Below are 18,603 nucleotides of genomic sequence, written 5' to 3' on the forward strand. Positions count from 1 at the left end.
TCAAATTAAACATTGACTGAATTACACAATAATGCAAGTGATTCAAATACAAATGAAGTCAAAATGTTATTACATTCTGTTTATTGGGTCTAGTGTCCTACCAGTGCCTGTAACTCACCTCTTGACAGTATGCATGTATTTAGAGGGGCTCAGCTGGGCAGAGGGCATGTTTTGAGGGCGTAGCGTCTTTCTGAGCTAGCGTCTTTCTGAGCTAGCTTCTACAAGGAGTCACAACTGACTGAACAAATCCAGCATTTGTGATTTTAGGAGGAAGATGTTTGAGCGTGCAGATTAAAGGGCAAAGGAGCGATGGTGTGTCGTCTCAGAGCTGCGTGGCTAGAGTGGCACAATGGTAAAAGGCTTGTGACGCTGGTGTTGTGAATTATGAATGACACGAAGCACTCTCCTGTCACTGCGATGGCACAAATCCAAGTCAATTCTTCTATTCACAAGCATTTTGTGCAATTTTGCTTTAGGGAAATGACCCAAAAGGGCACCTTTTATATTTCTAAACACAGTTAATGCTCATTTAAAGAGAAGGTGAATCCATTTAACAGCAGCTGTTTTTTGGGTGAGTTTGACTCTAGTATGGCCTAGATTTCTAATAATATGAATGCTTAAATTTTTTGTCAATTTATATATTGTAAATTTAAGGTGAGTGGTCACACTCTAAAGAATGCTGGGTTAAATACAACCCAGTGCTGGGTAAAATAGGGACAAACCCAGCAATTGGGTTGTTTTGACCCAGCGGTCGGGTTAAATGTTTAACCCAACCTTCTGGGTAGTAACCCAACCACTGGGTCAAAACAAATCAATTGCTGGTTTTGTCCCTATTTTAACCAGCACTGGGTTGTATTTAACCCAGCATTTTTTAGAGTGCAGTGTTAAGAACATTTTTCTATCACATTATTGAAATGTACCGTATTCAAAATGAATAATTAATGTTTAAACATTGACATTAATGGAATAGTTCACCCCAAAATTAAAATTTGCTGAAAATGTATTCACCCTCAGGCCAGCCAAGATGTAAATTAGTTTGTTTCTTGGAACAAATCTGAACAAATTTGGATAAATTTAGCATTAGCTACATAATGGATCCATTGCAGTAATTGGGTGGCATCAGAACAAGAGTCCAAACAGCTGATAATTTATTATTGTGTATTATTGTACTGTACTTGTTGTTTATTGTTGTGGATTATTGTGATTATTTTATCAGCTGTTTCAACTCTTATTATGATGGCACCCATTCACTGCAGAGGATTCATAGGTAAGCAAAGCAAGTGATGTAATGCTAAATTCCTCCAAATCTGAAGAACACTTAAACCTAAAATGATTTTTGTAAATCCAGTGGTCAAATGCTGTGTGGCCACCTGACTAGTGACCGGTATTTGTGTGAAGGTCCACAAAACTGGAAAACTTTCTGACTGTATATAAGTGGTAGGCTATTTTAGAAAGGAACATTTAAAAGATGAAAAAGAGGAATTAGGGAGAATCAGTGAATTATGAATAAAATATTGCTATTATGTGAATAATGTTATCACATAATCAATAAAAAAGTAACTGTCTGAGTACGAGTATTTTAAAATGTAATTTATTCTAATTACAAGTACATCATTTTTGGAATCTGATTACGTAATCCAGATTACATGTAATCAGTCACTACCCAGCTCTGCCGATATGTCATTCATCCCTACTTATAAAGGCTATAAAGTGTTGATATGTCTCTATGGTGGCGTGTCTGGCCTTGTATGTTCTGAGGTCATCATGGGTAAGAGGACAGCGCTGCCCCACCTCGCCCTGCAGTCAACAGCTGTTCCTCCCAGGCCGGACCAGTCCCTGTTAGATTACTGATTAACCCGTCCCAGCACATCACATCCTGCTTAACCAACTGTGTCAAAACAAAGTCACAACTTCCCCTAAGCATCCCCACTTTGTTCCTCCAGCTGGAAGCTCCACAAACGCATCCTCACAGAGCTGCAATCATAGCCCAATCTGTTAATTGCCGTAATTTCCTCTCTCTGTGGACCCAACTCCCCAAACTCCCCAGACACCAATTAAAGCTGCTAATTTGAAGGGCTTATGAATTGCCATCCCAAAGTGAGATGGCTAGGGATGCATCTGTAGTGGGCTTACGCTGAATCTCTTATTAAGATCTGCAAGAATTTGAGTCCTGCACTTTGCACTGCTTTTAACTCACAAAAAAGTACCATGGAATTGTTGCTTTTGGACACATACAGTTCCAATGTAATGGCATTTGTTTTTTGGACATATGCCTTGTGAATGCACAATGAAATGTGTATATTGTCTGTTTTACACTGACTTCATATGTGGCTCGTCCAGTCAGAGTTATAGGTTTATATTTTTGATTTTAAGTCAATTTATTAGGTTTATTAAAGTAAGTGATTCACTGGATTTAACAAAATATCCATTGTTATATATATATATACTGTAAGTATAGGTTAATAACTACAAGAATAACAAAGTGCAGTAAACAGTAAAACTATTTGCGCTACAAACCAGTGTTTATGAAGATAATATGATAATACCACTTTGCAATATCAAACAGCATAATGAGCTGTTTATGCAGCTAAAAATAACTAGAAGACGATGACACTGGGAGCCATTCAGGTTACAAATGGCTACACCCAATTTTACATCAAAAATGTGTATACTAAGCATTATATCAACAAAATTCTTAAAGGGGTCATATGATGCGATTTCATTTTTTCCTTTCTCTTTAGAGTGTTACAAGCTCTTGGTGCATAAAGAAGATCTGTAAAGTTGCAAAGACTAAAGTCTCAAATCCAAAGAGATATTCTTTATAAAAGTTAAGAGTTAGCCACACCTACCTAAAACGGCTCGTTCGAACACGCCCCCACATACCTACCTCACTATGTGGGAAGATTTGCATAACACCGCCCAAATGTTCACGCAAAGAAAGAAAGCATAACTTTGATTCTCGCTGTAGTATTGTTGCTGCCACCGCCATGTCGTAAAGACGCTGTGTGCTTCGTTGTGAAAGCGAAACCACTTTGTTTGGTCTTCCAAAAGAGGACGATATCCGCTTCGCCATGCCTAGAGCTGATCTGTGCTGGTCGCAGAGGGAATACATCAATATGACCCCTCATATATCATATGAGAAAAAATAGGCATAGATAGTTTTTTTTTTTTTTTCATTTTTTGTCATTATGTGTATTTTTTAGTTTACTTTTTTTTTGTGTGTGTATATATGTGTGTGTACACAAGATTTTTGTCATACCACTCACTGCTGTATAATGTATAGGCTGAGGAGAAGTGCTAGTCAGAAACTCAACATTTTTTTCGTTTTCATTGCTGTCATTAGTCTGTGGTAACAGTGGTAAAACATTTACTCTCTCACGGTTTCATATGGGCTATTTATATAACACGAGAGGAGCCGTCATGGGTACACGGGCCGTTTCTGCACCACACCTCCTCGCTCTTTTCTCTCTCTCACTTTCCCTGTGCTGACTCTAATGTTCTTCCACACGAATTGTCAACCTGCTGTGGCCATGCCCCTCCCTCTGTGCTCAGCCATTGTTATTGGAGCGGCTGTTTATGTTTAAGGGTTGTTGTGGAGACCAGGTGGTTGGGCACTGTGTAGGTTGGCCCATGAGAGGGCAGGAGGGTGACGCTCCACAGCCTCCGTGGTTGAGTGACACAAAGCATCTTCTGTTCTCCTTTGCGGTGTGTTTGTGTCAGGGTGTGTGCGCACACCTGGCAGGCACTGTGGGAATTTGGCATTAGGACATATATGAAACTAATAAAAAAGTCCAACGTAACGAAAAGACTCATTTGGGTGAAAGATCCCTGTATAATCAGCAAATTCATGATTCTAAACTGTGCAATAGACTGGATGTTTGAGCATCTGCTTAATAGTGATGTAATCTGATTCTTTTAAAGTGCATTGAATGTAGGGTTGGGAATCAATAGCCCTCTTATACAGAACCAGTTCCATTAAACAAAACAAGGACAATAGATTTTCTATTGAGCGGCATTAGAATAAGAAATATTTTTTTCTGAGCTTGCAATATATGTCTTGAATGTGATAGAAAAAAATGAATGCTGAGTGAAAGGCAGTAAAAAGACACTTTCTATTGTGGTGTTCTCGCTGGTTTCACACAACCATCAAACATACCGGGACCAGTGTATAGGGCAATTGATAGTTTTCAGTCACGTGACTGGTTCGAAGACCTGGCGGGCAAAGCATCCATAGAACTGCAGCACAAGACTGTCAATTTTCTATCTGTTCCAATCCAAAAGTATTTAGATGATCTCTCAAAAGAATAAAACAAAGATACGTGAACAAAATGCAAGTTTTGGCCATTAGCAATCCATATAAAGCACCTGTCGCAATGTCACTAAAAACAGCGGTACATTCTAAAACGTTTAATGTGAAAACACTTAAAGTGCCTTTAAAACAGTGATATTAAAAGATGAAATTAGTACACACCTTATTGATGATGCGTGCTTTATGCAGGCAAGCAAATGAGCCCGGAATATGAGTGCAATGCGCTAAATGGTTAAGCGTCTTCTTTATAATGGTGTTCAATGTGAAAACATTTAATATTCAACTTTGCGCATTGCATTTATATTCTGGGTTCATCTGCTTGCCTGTACAAAGTATGCATCATCAATAAGGTGTATACCGCATTTGGCCTTTAAATATCACTGTCTTACTACATTACTACTAAATGCAATCCTCCTAAATATAACTGGCGGTCAGTTGAGGAAAGCCTTGTTTTGCCCTCCATGTGGGCGCTCCTGTAAGGGTGTGACGTCACGCGAAAACTATCAGTTGGTGAACAAATGACTCTAAGTGGTTGTTTTTAATGAATCAGTCTCAAACTAAGAGTTTTCAGTTTGAATCAACCTAACAACTCACACAGTGAATCGCAGAGAGTAGTTTTTGATTTACTAAACTTGGGTGATTATTTTCGTCTTGATTTATTTTTTTTTGTCACCAAGAACTGTGTGCGTACTTAAGGCTTGAGAGACTTAAGTTAGTGTAATTATTGACAGTTTTTTTATATTACATTGCATAGTTTAAGATACACTATAATGTTTAAAAGTTTGGGGTCAGTAAGATATTTTTTGTTATATATTTTTGAAAGAAGCCTCTTATGCTCAAGGCTGCATTTGTTTGATCAAAAATGCAATAGAAAAAAAACAACTTTTGAACAGCAATGTGCATATTCAGTTTTGTGTAAATAAACAGTGCTTCAATTTTTATTAGTCTGTTTTTATTTTATTTTATTTAGTATATAGTTAGAGCAGAATATGGTGCCGTGTAAAAAGGCGCTAGACCATCAACATCCGTATTTTAGTTCTGCAGCAACTGATGCTTCCCTGTTTCCCCGCTTTATTCACTTCTGCTTTCCTCATATATCGGCAGAATGCTATGAACCATTTTATATAGTGTGGTTTGTCACGAGAAAACATAAGAGAAGTAATGTTGTCCCATTTGTGTTCAAACAATCAAAGTGGCTTGTAAAGTGTTTGTGAATCGCTCAACAGTATGAACCATGTTTGCGACCTAAAATGATGAGTTGTGCGTGTGTGTGTAATGTAACTGACACTACCTATTTAGCTTAATTGATACCTAGTGTTAAAATAACATCTATTATCAATCATACATAAAAACACAAACTGCAACATTTAAATGAATAGTTTACTCTAAAATGATGTCAAACCTTATTCAATCCATCTCAGTTTCCCATATTTAATTAAAGAGCTACAGCGTAGAGCAAGATTTTAAATAAAAAAATGACTTAAAGTTTAGTCTATATGTCATACTAACCTAATGTTTGACTTCAGATGACTTGGAATATAGCAGACAAGACATATGGGCTAGATTTATAGTGCTTTTTCAGCATTTTGGAGCTTAATGGCATACATTCCCATTTACATTTATTCATATGGCATTGAACAGTTCTTCAGAAATGTACTTTTTATGTTCCACAGAAGAATGAAAGTCATGGGTTTTGCAGCAACATCAGAGTAAATAAATGGTGTTTTTGGAGAACTGTTTCTAGTATTATACAATTAAAAGAAAGTAACTGAAAGAAATTGCAAGGAGTGTTTGTTTGGTTGTGGAGAGTTTAGTTTCTTAACAAAGTGGTCCTTTAAAAGCAGGAGGCAGTTGAGTTTTCTCCGTCTTGGCAGTGATTAGCGGTCCCAGGCATTCCCTCGTCTGACTGAAACCTCATCCCGGACAGGTGGTATGACCTCTCCTTCAGCTGAGGGCATTCCAGGCAGGGCTGCAGGGGTTAGGATTACCCTTCATCAGACACATGCAAGGCCGGTCTGGGTGTCTGTGATCATAGAGATGTACTTTAGGCCTGTCCCGGTCAGTGTCACGCACATGCTCCTCACAGATGTTTGATCTGCTTGTGACATATCTGCGTGCCAAGTTACTCTTGCAAACATCATGGTGTGTGAACCGTGGTGTACCACACATGCCAGACGCAACACTGACTTGACTCATCTGTTTTATCTTTTCATACTCGCATAGAGAGTCGACACATGCTTTATTGCTTAAATATTACTTCAGATGTCTTACAAACATGATGATATCACATCATCATCCTGTATCACACATGGAGCTTTAATCTAACACATGCACGCTCACTTCCTGCTAGTCTGTCTGAACCTTTGCTGACCTCTTGGGTAAGCGCTATTTGTGGGCTCCAGCTCCATTACGGGGTCACAAACTGGCAGCTCTTGGAATCAGCTGGCAGCCACCCTGCAGTAATTGTTTCACAAACAAACACATTGGAGCACGTAGGACCGTGTCTAGGACACCCACACGGTTACAGTCTTATTACACCCTTTCTGGAGCCCAGGTGTCTCTCTACACACCACGGCTCACTGCTGTTAAAAGAATTGCCCTCACAGCTTAATGTGTATCTTCAAAATGATCAGTGCAGAAGCCAGGGTATGATGTTCACGGTTAATATTTTTTGTGTTGTTTTTTGTTTTTTCACTGTACTCATAGGGATGGGTCACAATGGTTGACTAGCTAAACAATGTTTGTTTTACATTAACAGTAACATTAAAAAAAAAAAAAAAGTAAATGTTATACATAATGTTTTAAAACTGATTGTTTAATTACACATATATATTCCTTAGTTTTTAATAGTTCATGGTTTTTTAAAGCCATCTAGTGTCCTGAGGTGCAGATTAGATGTTTTATGTTGTTCTTATACAACGCATATTTTTGCCTTTCAGCTAGGTTTATATTTTATATTGTCCCTACACAAACAAATAAAAACTATAATAATAATACAAATAAATATGTATTTAAATAATAATAACAACAACAGCAACTTATATTTATAAATAGCCTTAAAATATCATTATTTGTGTCTATCATTTCTGTTTCCCCACAGAGATTGCCTGATCTTCTAGCCTTCGGTTCTCTGGTTGCATTTCCCTTCCAGAGAAATGAGTGTTTGTTCTCTCTGGTACATTTTTTTTATGTCTTTCTTATGAAAAACTATGGCAATACATTTATTTAGAGAGAAATATGCTGCCTTTTTGTGGGGGTTTTATTCATCCGTTTGTCTCTTGACATTTTAACTGACCCTTCTGTCATTTCAGGGTTTGATTAGTATCCGTTTTCTCACTTCAGAGCTGTCGCCCCCCTCACAGAGCATGTTGGGTAACATCCTTTGCGTGTACTCTGTTATTGCTGATGCTGCGCTTCGATCTAGAGGATATTTGGAGTGAAAGATGAGTTCGGTTGAGGATGATGGACACGCTGAACTCTGCAGAAATAACATTCTTGTTAAAATGAGGTTTTGCAGAGGTTATGTAACAGGACTTTTTGAAGGACTTTGTCAGGACAGATGTGATTTTCACGCTAGATTTCAGATGACATACTCGCACTTAACTAAATGTTCCCTTGCCCGAACACCTCAGGGAGGGGGCTTTATATGCCGCTGCTATATTTAGTAAAAGATCACATTAATTAGGTTCCTGAGGAAGTGTTAAATGTTTTGCCTTCTCAGTGGACTAGGGACTCTCTAGTTTGTGTTACTGTTACTTTGCCCATCCAGATTCATCCACATAAATAATTTAAAAGAATGATTTGGCATAACTAAAATATATATATATTATAAAATACTGTATATATTATTTTAAAAGGTACATGGACAATTTAATTAATTTACATGACCTTTTTTTATAACTTTAACCCTGGTTCATCAAAAAAAAAAGCGAGGGAGTGAATTAAAATATGAAATTGCTTGATTTTTAGTTGGTTAACTTATTTTAATGCTTGTTTAATGCTTAATGTCTTATTTCAAATAATTCATGTAATCTTGAGGCCCCCTTAAAAGTCCCCGGCCCCCTGGTTGAAAACTGCTGGTTAGACACCTTTAAAGATTAAATTGTTTTTATTTGTTTTGTCAAATGATTTTCTGTAGTAATTGGCAATGTGCCCAAGATGCTGTTAATGGAGCCTACATTCAGGGTGAATGTACTGCAAACCTGCAAATATTAGTGGATGTTCTTAAAATATAAATTCCCAGGCCTTGAAAATTCATACAAAAAGTAATATAGTGTTAAAGGTCATGGAAATTAATTTTGTTTATACTGTACATGGAGCCTCTGGAAGCTCAATCCTCACTGAGCTGCAATTGAAGTCTCTTTTGCATCTTTAAATAAATATATTTCTTTAAAATCTATTAATTCCAATAATCGGTACCCAAAATGCAATTGGAACAACTTCTATTAAATTACTGTAAAAACACTTGCTATCATGAATGACTGAAAAAATTATAATAGAAATACATTGCTTTAAAACATGTGGCAACCCTGTATGTTGCATTTTACCCAGAGAATTAGTTTAACCTAGGTTTTCTACAGCTTTTAAATAGTTGTTATAATTCTGCATAACATTCGTGCAAATTAAGTCAAATAAATTCATCTGCAATGTATAGCCTTCCATATGCAATCAAGACTAGTTCAGTGAGATGTAAATGAGAATTCTCAGCTCTGAACACTATTGAGTTCTTTCCAGTGGCGAGAATAAAGGCCTTTGAGAGGCTGTTCCATCTGCTGGTTTTGAGAGATCTCTGATCCTCAGTGTTCACTGGCCTTTTACTCTCCCAAGAGAGAAGCCGGGATTTGCACATAGCTGGTATGAACAGGCGCAGGTGAAGCTCTCATCCTCACCCGAATGCAGAGGCAGTGAATCTGTACGGGATGCAATTAAAATTCCTGAAATAAATCTCCTTTGCTGCTGCGTTGACAGTCAGTAGACGATGCTGGTTGATGAGGTTTAAATAATACTGATGCACAGAGGTTAAAATAGACAACTATTTTTGAAATTCAGATGCTAGTGGCACACAATTTACACATTTGTAATGCAAATATTGGTGTTATTGAACGGTTATTTTCGAATCTCTCGTGCCTGGAGAGTCTCAATATGCACAGATAATTATGGAAGATATTGTGTTCCATCAGATGGAGTTGTCAACTGCTTTCCCAACAGCTTCACGCGTTTCTTAATGGGATATGAGATCTCTGGAGAAGTCACTTTATCTCACCCGTCCATATGTTATATGCTGCCACTGTGCCGCTGAGCGCTAGCTGTCGTCTCAAACAGACAGGCTTTAGATTGGACCGGCTCCCTCCACTCCCACACATTTCACCTCCATCTTTCCACAGCCGCCTTGAGTGGAGCGCCACCAGTCTCACTCGTTTGCCTTCCAGCACTTATCCAAACACCCATTAAAGCATGTCTGTTTACACAGTTGTATGCTTGTTTGCAGAGCAGTAAATAGAAAAACTGTTTGTGTCGTTGTCAATGTTGAGCTCGATCTCTCCCAAATTCTTTTGTTCACACCTCGGGCTGGGAGATTTGACCAATTATCACAATATATTCATGATGATCACTCTCTGGTGATATAACATTATGCAACACTGTGAATGGCTCATGGGCCATTAAAGGGATAATTCACCCAAAAATGATATTTCTGTCATCATTTAATCAACCTCATGTCATTCATGTTCATTTGACTTTTTCCATGGCAAATCAAAGATGTTTAGCAGCAGTTTGTCCAAGCTGTTTTTTCCATAACATTTAAGTGTATAGAGAGCCAACTGAATCTTAATAGCATTTCTGATTTAAGATTTAATAGCAAAAATAACATTCAAATGAGTTGGTAAGTTTGATTCATTTCTAAATCTGTTCTATCTGTCTGATTTGATTCATCATTTAAAAAAAAAAAAAAAAACATTTATTTAATCAATTTTCATATATTAACATGCTATTGTAAAAATGCACTAGTGTTCAGGAGTTTGGAGTTGTTTTTTTTTATTTTTAAGAAGACTCTTATGCTTACCAAAACTGTATTTATTTGAAAATACAGTAAAACCAGTAATATTGTGAAATAATATTATTAATAATGTAAACTGTTTTCTATTTTAATACATTTCAAAATATAATTTATTTCTGTGATGGCAAAGCTGAATTATCAACAGCCATTACGCCAGTCTTCAGTGTCACATGATCCTTCAGAAATCATTCTAATATGCTGATTTGGTGCTCAAACATTTCTTATCAAAGTTGAAAATTATTTCATATTATTGTGGAAACCATGATACACCTTTTCAGGATATAGAGTAGAATTGAAATTTCAGCATTTATCTTAAATAGAAGTCTTTTTTAATAACTGTCTTTACTGACACTTTTGCTCAAACTGTTGCATCAAATTTTGAATCATAGTGTAAGTAAAAAAAAAAAGGCTGTTGGTGCATATAAAGTAAAAATAAATATATATATTTTATTTTTTACAGTAAACATTTTAGATCTACTATAACAACTCTATACAAGCTCTATACGACTGAAATGGTTACTCTGATTTTAAAAAAAAATTATAATACGTAGATTTATTTCAAATATCATCAAAGCAATGAAAATAATTACTATTTCTTTTATCCATTTCACCAAGCTCTATTCGCACCAACTTCCGTATTTTTTCTAGGTCTCTGTTTTGGTCAGTTCACTCTTTGAATCTATCAGTTCTCTGTCTGTTCTGTCTCCTGATCTCACGTTGTTCAAAGAGCTAATGTTTTTTCTTTCTCCCTTGTGCATTTTCGTCATAGCATTGCTTTAGGCTGATAGCTTATGTGGAAAATAGTCATGGGCAAGATGACTGTATTCAATAAACTGAGCGGGGATGCAGCAGTCACACCCGTCCTCTTGAGACACATTGCGTCACTTTCTTCTGCGTCTGTGTGGTGTTCATTTAGTCATGTGGCCTGGGAAAAACTGAAGTGCGGCCACTATTGGCCCAGTCGGCTGATCCAGAGTGACAGCAGGGCGGGCTGACCTCTGACCTTGAGTCTTGACATGTTCTTTCTGTGTCTCGTTCTGGTCAACCGTACAGCAAAACTGTCAGCCAGAACTGATTGATGAAGCTTAGCGAAGGCCTAAATGATCAGTTAATAGACCACCAGGCTTTTTGCCAGCAATGTTCTCTGACAAGTGCTTGTACTCGTTGGTATGTGATGTGACCGTTCCCAAAATGTACTCAGTGTCGCTCTGAAGGTGACCCAGAATGCATCTAATCACTCAGTTCTTGCTTTCAAAAAGCAGATGTTTCCCCTTACAGGGTTTGTTTGTTTCCCCCACAACTGAGATTGAATCCTGTAAAAGAGGTAGATTGCTTGAGACCATGAGCAACACAATAAACTAGTACAACACTGCCCTCTATAGGCAGCAGTGTGCAGAACACCATACAGTTCAATTACAGCTCTTCAAAGGTGAAGTCAAAGTTTACATTAATGTACTTTCTTGGTCTTATTGTGCATGACTTGGCATGTTATTTGGGGGGGGAGACAGTCTTTGTAATCTTTTAATCACAATGTAAAAAATTGCTCCGCCTCTGAAACGACTTTCCTTTCAGATGACATCACCAATCACCAGAAGTGTAGTGTTTTTATATGTACACAAATGCTACTTCTGCAGCATTTGTGTATTATCCAATCAGAAATGTTGAAGGCAGCTTTCTGCCAACGAGATACATTTGAGACAGCACTAGCTGTTTGTCCTAACACAACAAGGACAGTTGTGTATTTTTATAAATCCATTTGATGCTGCTAGTGATGCAGAATTTGCTCACAGCAGCGTTTAATGAGTCCAGTGTGACTCATTTTCTTATGAGCAGCATCATTGTCCAGAGTCTATTTTTGTGAGGTGAACTGGTGATTAAATAAAGAAGAGAAGAGAGTCTGTGCCTCTCTGAGGACCCTTGTCTATTTCTGCAAGATGTGAGATGTGGAATATAGTTGCATATTTTGGGAGTTCCATTAAAAGCATTTCTCAGTCGTGAAGTTTTAGTCTGACGAGAATCATTGCTGACATGAAGAGAGCCAGTTTTTGTGGTGGTCCTTTTCTGTGGCAACCCATTCTGAGGTGTTTTTTCTGTCCCCTGTGCACAGATGTGAAGGGTCCACCCAGCCACCGCTTCTCCTGTGGCCAGTCGCCGTTCACGGAGCCCTGCATTTGGGAGAGGAAGTACTGCATCCTGACCGATAGCCAGCTCATCCTGCTCAACAAGGAGGAAGAGGTAAGTGCGCTCCTTCCCTATGCTTTATCCCCTCATTCTTCTCTCTTCCTCTCTCTCAGAATGAGGTGCGAAGGACAGTTAAATGAAGACACGCAGATGATGTTTGTGCTTTGTTGTACATTTCCCCTTGTGAGGGTTAAATATGTCGTTTGCTGATGTAATGAGCACTATTTGGATGGGATTAGTTTTCCAGACATTTGAGTTACAATTATGAAGTCTGTTATAAAATCCAGAAGCAAATTTACCTGACCTCCTTAAAGGGGTCATATGACGTTGCTAAAAAAGAACATTATTTGGTGTATTTGGTGTAATGAAATGTATTTATGCGGTTTAAGGTTCAAAAAACACATTATTTTCCACATACTGTACATTATTGTTGCTCCTTTGTGCCCCGCTTTTCTGAAACGCGTCGATTTTTACAAAGCTCATCGGTCTGAAAAGTGAGGTGTGCTCTGATTGGCCAGCTATCCAGTGCGTTGTGATTGGCCGAACAACTCAAAAATGAAAATTCTGTCGTCATTTACTCACCCTCAATTTGTTCCAAACTTGTATGAGTTTCTTTCTTCTGTGGAACATAGAAAATATTTTGAAGAATGTTTGTAAAATCAGTTGATGGTCCCCATTGACTTCCATAGTACGGAGCGGGGGGACTACGGAAGTCAAAGGGAACCAGAAACTGTTTGGTTACATTTTGTGTTTAGCAGAAGAAATAAATTCATGCAGGTTTGGAACAACCTGTGTGAGTAAATAATGACAGAATTCTCATTTTTGGTTGAAATGTTCCTTTTTAGGAAAACTATTCCCATCCGAATAGGTCTTGATAGTTAAAGAGCCTCATTTTGCACATTTCAATGATTTGTTCTCTTTTTTTAATGAGTTCATTACTCTCGTTGTGCAGGCCAACCAATTTCATCTTGAGGTTATGAAAGGGAATAATCAATTCTATTAATGTATTGAATTAGTTTCTGATTGACAGATTGCTTTCAGATACATTTAAATGGTTAGTTAATTTATAGCAATGTGTACCCCTGTGACCTCCACCCACTGACCTCTGACCTCTGACTTGTTCCCAGATGCCATCTGAAGTCCATGAAAGCCCCACAGCATCCTCATCAAAGGGTCGCAGCCTGAGAAGGACAGTCAGTGTGCCCTCTGAAGGACCGTTCCCAGAGTATCCACCAGAGGGAACCTCAATGTTAGGTAAGATTTATGTGGTGCTTCTGTTATGATAGCAAAACTATTATTTATGCTCTCTGTCAGGCAAAATAACCACAGGAATATTCGAGAGGAAACTTGAATATAATAGAGAATTTTGATAGGGTTATCAGATAATATTAGTGATGTTTATTTCTTCTTTTGTTTGTCGTTCTCATTTCTATCTATTTCTACATTTTAGATTACATAACAATCAAAGTTTATTTTTCATTTAACACTAATAACATTTAATAACATTAATAATTTGTTAAATAGTTAAAAGTAATTTATAGAAAATAAAGATTCTTTCATGTTTTTTAATTAATATTGTTATGCCAAAATGTACTGAAGCATTTAAAATAAAGGTTTCATTTTGATAGTTTTGATGCAAAAATAATGTAAATTTTTAATATCAGCCATGTATCAGGCATAAAATCAAAGTATTTGTCGGCTTAAGCTGTTAGCCATATTTTTATATTTATTTCTAGTTGTGCTCAACCTCAGACTAATTTTTTATCCACTAGAAACTTCTCTTTTGCAGTCTCTTTAAAATGATTTTGATCCTCTTTTTCCAGTAAACACAAACAGTTGGAAATGTCATTGTTCAAAAGTTGTGGAAATGCTGATTCAGACAGTAGTAGGACCTTTTAGCAGAAGCTTTTTGCTCTGTCTATAGGGTTTCGAAGATGAAGATTATACCGTGGGATCAAATGGCACTCTTTTAGCATTTACTGTAGCTTTAAGATGTTGTTAAGCAGGCACGCTCACACTGCAGCTTATAGCATACAGATTTGTGTGCTAGCAGGCAGAGCATGAGGTGAATCGTGAACAAAATCACGTCTGTAGGTGCATTTGTAACATCAGAGCCATAACTCCTGAATCCACTGCCACAAGCACGGAGGATCAGGATAACAAAGCAGGGGATTTAACCGCAACACTGCAGACTGGGCTTAGAGAAACACCAGATTGGCGGCGAAAATATGCATGCTAAAAACTGCAGAATATTTCACAAAACAAAGATCAGTTGTACAACAGTATCAGATGCATACTTATTATTTGCATACACTGCCCTCATTATTTCAATATGAGACTGTTTTGTCTTTCTTTTGTCAGAATTTACTCACTCTCACATTGTTACAAACTTGTTAGACTGACTGACTTCTGTGAAACGCTAAATAAGATATTCTGAAGAATGTTTCGTCTGCTTTTGTTCATATAATGAAAGTCAGTGGGGTCCAAAACAAAATTGGACCCAACTGACTTTCATTATATGAAATTAAAAAAAAAAACAAGACATTCTTCAAAATGTCTTATTTGTGTTCAACAGAAAAAAAGTCAAAACAAGTTTTCAATGGCAAGAAGATAAGTAAACAATGCCAAAATGTTCATTTTTGGGTAAACTATCCCTTAAAGGGGTCATATGATGCGATTTCAATTTTTCCTTTCTCTTTGGAATGTTACAAGCTCTTGGTGCATAAAGAAGATCTGTAAAGTTAATGTGTTTTTTGAACTTTAAAATGCATAAACGCATTTCATTACACCAAATACACAAAATAATGTTCTTTTTAGCAGCATCATATGACCCCTTTAAATCCAAACTGATTCAGATGGATGCTCCCTATCCAGAATTTTCAAAGTTCAAGTTGTTCTGAAAGCAGGTTAATATTCTGATTCACCTCTCCATATCCGCACCTTTTTCTCATAATGATTCATTATGTTTGAGTAACTTTGGTATGTTTGGGTACGTTTGGTCCCGCAACCTCTGTGGGCCGGGCAAGCTTGTGCGAGAAGGAGTATGGAGGAATGTAATTTTGTAGAACAAAACTCACTGTTGTTACTGTGTTAGTTTTCTCTCTCTCTCTCTCTTTTTCTTTGGACAGTGTTTCATTCCCTCCCAGGCCTAGGGGGGCAATAACTGAAGCTGCCCTCTGACTGGTCTCGCATTCAGTACCAGTATGTGCGGGGGTGCGGACACTGACCCAGTGGGCCGGTTGCTAAAGGCAGCAGTCAGAGAAATGCACAAATCTCTGTGACTAAGAGAGTCATTCATTCTCCATACCCTCCTAAGCTGCACCGCCACAGATTCAGAGAGCGAGAGAAGAGGGTTATTTATATGTTAATGTTCGCTCTGTTTGACAATGAGACACTCCGCAGCCAGGGTGGTGAGGGAGAGTCCTGGATTTCTATGGCCATTCAGAGTCTCTAGAGGCTGTTAGATTCACAGTTACAAACATGTAGTGAGATCATATGTGGTTTTCAGTTTATGTTGTTCTGATCAGTGAATCATATATATTTTTTCTTTTGTTGCCATAAGGAGAGATATATCTTATTGAAGCTCCAGCTCCATCTTTCTCACGGTTGTCAAGACAATGAGGTTCTGACTCCTCTCACATAGCAAACAGAGCGTATTTATGTACTTGTAACTAAGTATGAATTGTGGATGTTGCTTCCACATTTGTAGTATTGTAACAAGGAGAAAATCTGGTTTAAAAGGATAGTGAGCTCAACAATAAAAAATCTGTCATCATTTACTTACCCACATGTCATTCCAAACCTCTGCTTTCTTCTGCTAAACACAAAAGAAGATATTTTTAAGAATGTTTCAGCTGTTTTTGTCCGTACAATGAAAGGGGTCCAAAACAACGTTAAACCCCTTTGGCTTTCATTGTATGGACCAAAAAAAAGTTTTTTTTTTCAAAATATCTTCCTTTGTGTTTCACAGAAAACGTAAGTCATACACATTTGGAACTAAATGAGTTTGAGTAAATGATGGCAATTTTCATTTTTAGGGTAACTATCCCTATGCAATGCAATATTTGAAAATGGCATCCAAACGTTCTCTTTAACCTCTTTGTTAGTAGTAATGAAGCATTTAATTGAGACTAAAATAGAATAATGGAGATCTATTTTGGTAGATGAAATGCATCTCATTCTATTGTTGCACTAAAGAATATGTCCAATTGATTTTGCTATTATCCATGTTGAGGCGAGGAAGATGACTCAGCTTTACAGAATCTACTAATATTGGTCCCCAAGTCTGTGTTTTTCCCCTGAAGTCTTTGTGCAACATATTTTAGTTTTATTGGAACAAATAAAAAGGATGAGAATAGTTCAGTGAGCAGTGTCATGGGGCATGCTGTCCTGAGAAATCCTTATTTTACGTGGTGGGCGAGGCAGATCAAAAGAACTTCCTGCCGTATTTAGGGCAAGAAAAACTGCTACTAGTGTGTTGATAACAGAATATTGTTGTTTTGCTCGTTGGAAGAAGGAACAAAGTTCGAGGCTATATGTATGAGATCTATCTGGATGGCCATTATAGGAGTATTATTATCAGCTCTTTCCTACAGTTTTCTCGGTGCATTATAAATGCACAAAATTCTACTTGTTTGCTTTGGTCATTTAAATGGTGCAGTGTAATGAAGTATTTTGAGTTTCAGTTTCTCTGTATCTTGAATTTTAGATTAAAATCATTGTAGTATTTGCATAATGCGCTGCAATTGTTCTTTTTTTTCTGACTTAATTGCATACTGAATTGTGATTGTCAACTTGAGACCATCATCTGATGTTGCGTTTTGGATTTTCCTCCTTAAATATGTTTTTAGAAAGCCACTATTTCCAAAAATCATGACGCTTATGCATTTGTTGTTTTGGGGTGAATTTTAGAGAAGTGAAAAACTGCAAAATTGCAGTGCTGGGCTTTTAGGGTTACAAACTTTCACCATGTTATTGTCTATACAGGAATATGCATTATGATTTAACTGTCTTGAAGCTTCCCTAGCAAGTTAGAAGGCTGAAATTCTGATATGTTCATCTCTGAGCTTCCCTCTGTCGTTCTATAAAGTATCAGGATTCTGTAATATTCCCGCACCTCAGAGACTCCCCTGTAAAGTAACTCCTAATATAGTTATAGGCCTGGCATGCAGTTGCTTTGACCTCTACAATAAGCTTTTTCAGTGAGCTAGAAGACAGAAACTTTAGTCCGTTCATCTCAGAGCAACCATCTTGCACTCTATAAAGTTAATCTGGCTATGATTTACTGAATCGGCTCAGTTGTGTGCATAACATAAAAATGGTTGATTGTTAAGTATGCATTTCTGCAAAATTAGATTCTGCAGACTGTCTCGTATTTTACACGTTTTATGCAATGTTGCAATATTCCTACCACTAAATATCTTAAGAATTGGGGGGTAAACTACAGATCAAATACCTGAATATTGCAACATTTGATCTAAAACAGTCAGAAGTGGTGTCAGTTGGCAGTGACCATATTGTGTGACTTTGGCATGCTGGGAGATTGAAATTGCAAATATTTCCTTGCCAGACTTGTTGCTATGATACATTTCACAGTGTGAGCTGATGTTATGTAGCTTCAACCCATATTAAGTGGAAAAATAAGCATTATTTCATTGATTTAAACAGCGGGTCCCAGAAGATAGTTAAATAAACTATAGCATTTTCACACTGCATCCAAATTTCATTTACTCTGAAACAAAGCTTAAATCCTAAGTTTATTTAAAATTATTTTGCTGCATTGCATCATTCAGAAAATGTTACAGTATTTCACTGCTTTCTCATGACATTCTATTCTTTTGATTAAGTTATTTAAAATAAAACTACGGTAAGAAATGGCATTCAACACAATGCTTTTGCTCAGAAAAATAAGTTGAGTTGTACATCCAGTTGCCATACTTCCCCCATTCCACATTCCCCCATTCCCCATTCCACTGTTCTGCAGCAGTGAGGGTTTCCTGTTCTTTCTCATGGATGTAACAGGTGAAATGTCTTACTTCAGTGTTACACAATGAGTGAA

At 37.3% G+C, this 18,603-nt stretch overlaps 1 protein-coding gene across 1 annotated transcript in view; it reads left to right on the forward strand.

Annotated features, from left to right (window-relative positions):
• LOC107726889 (ras GTPase-activating protein nGAP) overlaps window positions 1–18,603 on the forward strand; it is a 94,807-nt gene that overhangs the window by 39,231 nt on the left and 36,973 nt on the right. Inside the window, exons 4-5 of the mRNA XM_016536595.1 lie at window positions 12,472–12,599; window positions 13,673–13,799. Coding sequence (XP_016392081.1) covers window positions 12,472–12,599; window positions 13,673–13,799 — 255 coding nt within the window. The remainder of the gene's footprint in view (window positions 1–12,471; window positions 12,600–13,672; window positions 13,800–18,603) is intronic.

The sequence above is a fragment of the Sinocyclocheilus rhinocerous genome, unplaced genomic scaffold (assembly GCF_001515625.1).
Source record: "Sinocyclocheilus rhinocerous isolate Xijiao unplaced genomic scaffold, SAMN03320098_v1.1 scaffold606, whole genome shotgun sequence".
Taxonomy (NCBI): domain Eukaryota; kingdom Metazoa; phylum Chordata; class Actinopteri; order Cypriniformes; family Cyprinidae; genus Sinocyclocheilus; species Sinocyclocheilus rhinocerous.